The 7,889-nt window shown below is 29.9% G+C and overlaps 1 protein-coding gene across 1 annotated transcript; it reads right to left on the bottom strand.

Annotated features, from left to right (window-relative positions):
- Positions 1-337: 337 nt before the first annotated feature.
- LOC114409170 (ubiquitin-fold modifier-conjugating enzyme 1-like) lies at positions 338-2,166 on the bottom strand. Its single transcript, XM_028372518.1, has 3 exons — positions 1,800-2,166; positions 1,652-1,713; positions 338-647 (listed from the first exon to the last, which is right to left on the bottom strand). The coding sequence occupies exons 1-3, from the start codon at positions 2,130-2,132 to the stop codon at positions 515-517; spliced, it is 528 nt and encodes a 175-aa protein (XP_028228319.1). The 5' UTR covers positions 2,133-2,166; the 3' UTR covers positions 338-514.
- Between the last annotated feature and the right edge of the window lie 5,723 nt (positions 2,167-7,889).

Genomic DNA, 7,889 nt, shown 5'->3' with positions numbered 1-7,889 from the left:
TATAGACAAAGGCAGTAATAAAAACAAAAGTTTGCTGAATGATACAAAATAACAAACTTAAGTATAGTTCTTGATAAGCAATAGAAAAAAAAATCCAACAACGGCAGATGCAAGAAGAGAAACCCAAGTGAATAAAATTACTCATAAAAGTGGTAAACGCAAAACTTTGGACCATGTTTACCCAAACTTCATTTTCTTTGTACTTGCCATCATGTCTAGAGTCTAAACAAACGCAGTACTTTCAGGTAGTTTCAAACAAACCATCATTAGCCTATAAATTTATCATCAATAGAATAGAGAAAACCCTTTTTTAACAGTAATTTGATTGAGAATCAAGTTTAGATCAAAATCGTTATTAGCCATGTTGCATGTATATTAATTTGCCAGAATATGTCAATATCTGCGGATACACAAGGAAGATCCTGTAAACTTGTGGTCAGACAGCTCATTTATTTCCTTTGACCAATCAGGCAACAAAATTCTACTTTTACAGTTTCAGTGAGACATATGATAACTAAGATTCAGTTGATGTGGTTGCGGTATCATCTTTGTGCTTGATCATACCAGAATCCACGAGGATGGGAACCTCTGCTGCAAGCCACGGTGCAAGGCCTAGGCAAAGTGCATGTGCAATTCCAAATCTGGGGCTGTAAAAGAAAGCCAAGCGCAAAAATATATCAATATTTAAATTCAGTAAGACGTTAAGAGAATGCTCACTAAAATATTCTATCACAAAATTAATGGCATTTTATCCCTAAAAGTAGGTTTTTATCTTCATAAAGAATAAAGAATTCTGCGGTCTTAAAACATTATTAGGTTGCTGTAAAAACGAAAGAGATTGCAACAGTAAAATGAAACAATCTCAAATCACCATTGGAACATCACTCTTGAAATCAAAATAGTATGCCCCACACTTCAATATTCTGCTAAAGTAAAATCAAGTATCATATTAAGCTATCTAAATATGCCCTTGCAATAACAACTCGAGATTTTCAGGTTAGTGAGTGATGCAAAACGGATACCTTCTAGATGTCTTATGAGTTATGAATATTATCCAGGCTTAGAAATTGATTAATCAACATGATAATTATTATTGGAATCTTAATAATCCTAATTATTGGAATCCCATTAGTTTTTTATCTAAAAATTTGGATTTGGATCTAACTCAACCCCCAAAGTTAGAGGGTTGTCGGACTTGTATACATTATTCAGGCACTATCTTTAGTCAATGTAGGAATTATGTTTTCTCTAAGGCACTCCCCCGTGCCCAGCACTATTAGGCTTGATGTGTGGATAATGTAGTAGGTGGCCTAGTAACAAATCTAAGATAAACTCCGATCCCATCTTAAAACTTGGGTTTGGAGCTAACTCAACCCAAAAACTAGCTCATAGGATTAGTGTTGTCTCCCACTTATATACACTAGTCAACATGGAACTTGGGTTTTTCCTAATGCCTGGTTCTTTTTAGTCCAATCAACACCAATTTCATATTCAGACCCAGGTACTATTTCCACTTTGTCAAATTCTAATGAAAACCCTTAAATTATTAAAAAAAAACATGAGAATCCCTAATAAACTAATAGCTAGTCTAGTCCCCACAAACAGAAACAAAATCACAAACAGGTTAGATTTGTTGAGAAGAGAAGCGTACCAATTTTTGGCCCAGAGAGGCTTGAAGTGCACAGTCAAGCAGATCTTTCCACCCCTATACATCTGTAAAATAAATAAATAAATAAATAAAAGGAGGGACCAATTAAAACGTCGTAATCAAAGATATCGAATTGAAGGGGGAAAAGAACCTTTTGGGTTTTGCCATCCAATTGAGGGAGTTCGAGTTCGGGGGCGGTGGAAGGGTAAGTGACGGGGACATCGAATTGGAGGTCGAATTCGTACTTGAGGAGGTTGTAGACGTACCAGCATTTACCGGTCCAGCGAGTGCCTTCCGGATTGGCGGCGGAGATGCGGAACCAATCGTTGTCGTTGGACTTGTTCATTTGCGTGTACGCTATCAGAGCCTTGTACTCTTCCTTCAGCCTCTGCGTCCATGCCGCCCCGTCTCGTGGACCAGCCTTCGTCCCCAGCAGAGGGATCTGTGTCAGCGTCGACTTCGTATTCGGGTCCCAACCTTCCATCTCTCTCTGCTTCCAACAATAACAACGCTCTTTTATTCCGGGACTAGGGTATATTTGTAATTTCGCTTCGAGTTGCTTTTTTTCTTCTTTCTATACCATACAAATAATTTCCTAGAAAGACTAAGATACGGTAAAGTGTTATCTAAACACAACTTATTCTTAATAATTTATTTTTTCAACTTTACTTCTGAATGTACATTGCACAAAATAAAAGCATAAAATTCATAATAAATAAATACAACCAAGTCTAAGGTGGACCATTTTTTTAAATGGTCCACCACACCATTTTTTGCAACCTGTAGATTAATCCAAGGTTTATAATGTTATTATACACCTCTCACATAACTCTCCTCCTCCCTTGTTGCTTGCAACAACACATTCACCACCTTTGACAACAACTCCAGTGACACCTTTGGGGAACGCTTCCACCCCTTTTGACGGCAGCCTGGCACCTTCAATGACTAGTTCCACCACCAAAACAAATTCATCATCCTCTAATAAACCCAAAAAACTCATCACAGACCATTCAAGCAAAGAAAATTTCAATCGAATAAATTTTGCCAAGATCAGCAGAGAAGCCAAATTCGTTATTATATTACCCTTAATCATGACAATAATTAACACCAAATAAAGAAAGGGAAAAGTTTCAATTCAAGATCTCAAAAGAAGAACAAAAACCCCTTAAGAACTCTTGAAATCGTTATCACACAACAAAATCTTCACTTTTGTTAAATGAAACTAGGAACAATGGCATTCGAGAAAGCTCTAGGATCAACAAAGTATTGGGGTCTATAGCAACCACCACCCAGAATATTGCAGCATCTGCGAAGATCATCCTCTTCCCCACGACACTATTGTTGCCACCGTTGGTTCCCTTTCGCGTTGTTGGAAGCCATTAAGGAGGGATCCACGACACAATCCTCAACCTTGTCGTTGACAAGCAAGCCAAATACAATGTCATGTCACCCTGCAAGTTCGGGTCCGCCAGCGTTTGTGCACGCGACTTGCACCAAAGATTCCGGGATAAGGATGAAGCCGTGATGGAGGTAGCGTTGCAGCAACAACGGATCTGCAGAGGCGGCAGATCTGTAATGGTAAATCAAGATTATGTTATTTGAGATGTGGAGGTGAAGTCGTTGTTGGAGGCATCATGATATGGTCCAAGAAGGGTTCAATGACTTCAAATATCTTTTACAATGGAGGAAAGACTCGGTAATCAAAGCAAGACTAAAAAGAACTAAAAAGTTTTTCCAAAGCTTAGTCATGCTGGTGTTAACCAACTATTGTAAGATAAATTCAGCAAACTTAAATATAATAATTTAAAGAGCACAATGAGCTTAAGAGTTTATACTCAAGATGCATCTATCACCTAGAGTTTATTTGGATGGATATATAGTTTTTGGTCTAAAGAACTAATTAAGGTCCATTTTCTAATTTTCCTTTAATTTTCGTATTTAATTTTCATGTAATAAGTTCAAATGGTTGTTGACATCTTTTAAGTCATTTTTATGTTTTTAGTTTTCCTAAGTTATTATAGTGGATAATGGGGTTTTATTGCTAGTGGATATTTTTCTAATATGAACACGGAAATAAGACGAATTATGTTGAAGTTTTCAGACTTAAAAATTAACTTAGTTTTCTTTTTAGAGAATGATATTGATGTCACACTCATAAAATATGTGAGAAAGTAAGTGATAAGTCATAGATTTGATAATTACAAATTACCTTGATAAGATTAGATTCATTTACTTACCTAAGAACTAAGGGAAGCTCTCACAAAAGGAAAAAAAAAACTCAATCTTTCATTCAGACTCAAATTTGTCTCAAAGTCACAAAGTTTCTATTGTTTATAGGCTATGCTTCCTTCTAAATATCCCATTAGGAATTATTTTCCACTTAGAATTAAATTCCCAATAACATTAAATATCCACTAGCAATAAAATCCCACTAATCACTATAATAACTTGGGAAGCCTCAAAATATTGACCTGTCAACAACCATATGCATTTATTACATGAACATTAAATACAAAAATTAGAAAATGAGCCTTAATTAGTTCTTTAAACAAAAAATTATGTAACCCATCCAAATAAACTTTGGCCCATATATGCATATTAAGTATAAACTCTTGGGCTTATTGTGTTCTTCAAATTTTTGTCTTTAAATTTGTTGAATTTATCTTCAAGTTCTACAAATGAGATAATTTTTTGTTTGGACACTTGCATGACTAAGCTTTGGAAAAACTTTTTAGTTCTTTTCAATCTTGCTTTGGTCATTGAGTCTTTCATCCATTGCAAAAAATATTTGAAGTCATTAAACTCTTACTGGATCATATCACATCGTTGGTTGTGGGAGGCAACATGGGAAGATGCTTGAGAGGAAGGTATGTTGTGGAGTAAATATTTTGGTGAAGGAAGATTAGTGATAATATCATACACTTTTATGAATCAAAGGATTTTTAAAAGTGATGGACCACTTAACTTCATAGTCTATCCTAGACTCGGTCTTACTTTTAATAAAGTTTTATAATAAATATTTTTAATATATAAATTATATTTTAAAATTATAATAATTAATTGATAATGTGATACAGTGTTGTTTTAGTTATTAATATTTTGTTTGTATCCAAAGTGAGACAAATAGTTAGTTTTAAGACACGACTACTATTTGTTTTATGTTGGATTGGATGAAAAATAAAAGCAATAAAGAAGAAAAAAATTTGAAAATTAAAATTAAAACGCAATAAAAGTAAAAGGAAACAAATTGTTTATATAAATTAACTTTTATTATCATTTTTTCTTTTAGTTTCTCTTTTAGTAAGAGGAAATAATTTCATTATGATTATTTTCTCTTCTTCCTTATTTTCTTTCAACCCAATCAAGCATACCATTGGAGACTTTATTTTCAACAAAATTCTAATTAACCCTTATTCAATAAAAAATAAAAACATAAAACCAAGAACTTGAAAGGATATTTGTGATTAAATAAAAATAAAATATGCACTATTTTTCTAAAATATTTTGCATAGTTATAAGAAATTAAGAGCCTAATAAAAATAAAATGAGATTCCTATCAAAATAAAACATCACAAAAATATTATAATTTTTTTAAGTAAGTGATAAAACTAATATGAACAACTCCTAGTATTTATCTTTTTGACATCAATAAGCTTTTAATTTTACTATATTCTGAAAGTCACATATTTTTTGTTAGTCTTTTATGCATCGTCCAATTGACTCAAGTGATTAATTACTTTAAAAGGTTAATCACTTTTATATTAATGGTGCCAAAAAGAATTTGATGAATGATTGAGAGAATTTAAAAAGTGTCTAAGAGCATTTGAAAAAGGCTAAGAGCATGAATCAATAGATGAAACTTCTTTTATTCCACACCCAAGCAACTAAACATATAAAGCCATGATATGATTTCTTTATGCATTTATGGTGATTTTGCTTTGTAGATTTTGACATTTGATTGTTGCTTCCGGGAAGCTTCTTTTGTTCAAATTCTACAATAAACAAATTCAAATGTTTTAAATTATTAATAAGTTTAAATAGCACAAGGTAGGAAACTTATCCTTATTGTTAGAAATTTTTTTTATATATTGACAATCTAAAATATTTTACACAGTCATTTACTATGTGATAAATTTATTAATTTTTAAAATAATTATTTTAAAATAATTTAAATAGTAACTTGTGATTAAACATGAGTACATAAACATTAAACTCAAAAAAATAATACAAAATTATAAAAATAAATGACTGTAAGGTGTAAAGGAAAAAACAAATAAATGTAAAAATGCTATTTCCAATGAAAATAACACTTCTTTAGAGAGAGAGAAAACCAAAATTGTTTTGTGATTCTAACTAATATAAAAAACTAAATTAAACCGACTTAATTATTTTGCCAAAAGTAAAGTATTCTATTCCTGCTCATACATGAAAGGCAATTAATAATTTGGAAAATACTGATCTATATGGAAAATGCAAGGAAATAACTAGACTCATAGTATTAAATTTCTGAAAAAATCCAATCATGGAAAACGGGGGAAAAGGTCGTGAGCTACCTTAAAGTTAAACCACGGAAAACAAAGAAAAATATTAACATTACCTTTTTTTTTTTGACAAAATATTAACATTACCTTTTTTTTTATACCAAATATTAACTTTACCTTAGAAATGTGATTAAGAAATACATTGCTTTCCACGTATTTTCTTTCCTTTCCAACTCTCTCTTTCTTTGTTTGACTGCTCTTCTATACGGTACAATATAGGATATATATAACTGGATGAAACGCAGTTATAAATCTGTCTAATTCAATTCAGTTCAATTAAATATTTATGAGTTAAATTGAGTCATTTAATTTGATTGATTTTAGTTTAATAAATCAGATTATAATTAAATTGAGTGACAAGTTAATCAAAACTTAACTCAAATTAAATTATTAATATAAAAATCATAAATTAAACACATTTTATTATCAAGTAATATATTATTTATTTTAATGTAATACATTATTTTAAACTTTATCTTTTTGTTTATTTTAAAGTAATAATATTGTTTTCTATTCATCATACTGTGCTATATATTTATATTTTTTTTTGTTCTTATGTGAATAATACAATATTTTATGCATATTATTTTTTAAAATATTCTTATTATTTGGTTAAAAAAATATCCATATCATTTTTTATTTTGTGATTTTTTATTTTTATTTTTTTAGACTAAAAAATGTGACTTTTTTTAATGACTCAACTCAATAACTAACCCAATTCAATCCGATTAATTAAAGTTTGATTGGATTGACAAAATAAAAAAAAGACATCCATTTAAATTTAATTATATTATATTGAAAAAAAAACTGAACACAACTATACCACTTACACCTCAAGTACAATTTATATCACGGCCAATGAGTATTTCATTAAAGAGTTTTTAATTTTGTGATGAATCATAATTAATTTTATATCACGTTATTTTAATTAAATCATGAATATTTAATTTCCCCCCCTAAAATCATCACTCATGACTGATTTACGGTAAAAAATAATTATATTATATGTAGTGTTTCTGTTATATATATGTCTTAAATTAAGAAATTAAATTAAGATAATTAGATTATTTTGAGGTATTAGCAAGTAAAAATTATTATTTTTATTCTACCCGGTTAAGGCGATTTCATGGAAATTTGCTTTTACTTTTGATCTATATCTATACTCTTAATTGAAATCGATATATTTTAAAATTATATTATTAGATTTATTTCAATTAAATTTGTTTTTTATGACACATTTGAATTTTGATTTTAATCATTTAAAAAATTAAAACTATTATTATTTTTATTATTAGATTTTGACCAGTAGAATAAACTAGACACACATAGAGTGTGAGGAAATGACTCTTAATTTTTGCATTAGAATAGAATAAAAAATTATGATTGCTATCAAATATGCAAGCATTATAGTTGTTTCTTCCTTCTTTTTTTTCATCTGAACACAAAAACAATCCAGCATATATTGGACTTTTGTATATATTATAAAATATATCTAACTCATAAATGATAAATCACTAAGATTGTGCAATATTATTAAAAACTACTTGAAACAAATATTTAAAATAATATTGTTGTAATATCTGTTACAGCTGATTTATATCCATCTTCAGCACGCGTTAAATTTTTTTTTATAAGATAATATAGTGCAACATTATAATTTTTTTGAAATAGATAATTTAAATAATACTAAAATAATAATA

This window comes from Glycine soja, chromosome 4 (assembly GCF_004193775.1).
Source record: "Glycine soja cultivar W05 chromosome 4, ASM419377v2, whole genome shotgun sequence".
Lineage (NCBI taxonomy): Eukaryota > Viridiplantae > Streptophyta > Magnoliopsida > Fabales > Fabaceae > Glycine > Glycine soja.
The sequence above is the reverse complement of the archived record's forward strand: the minus strand, read 5'-3'. Positions and strand labels throughout refer to the sequence as shown.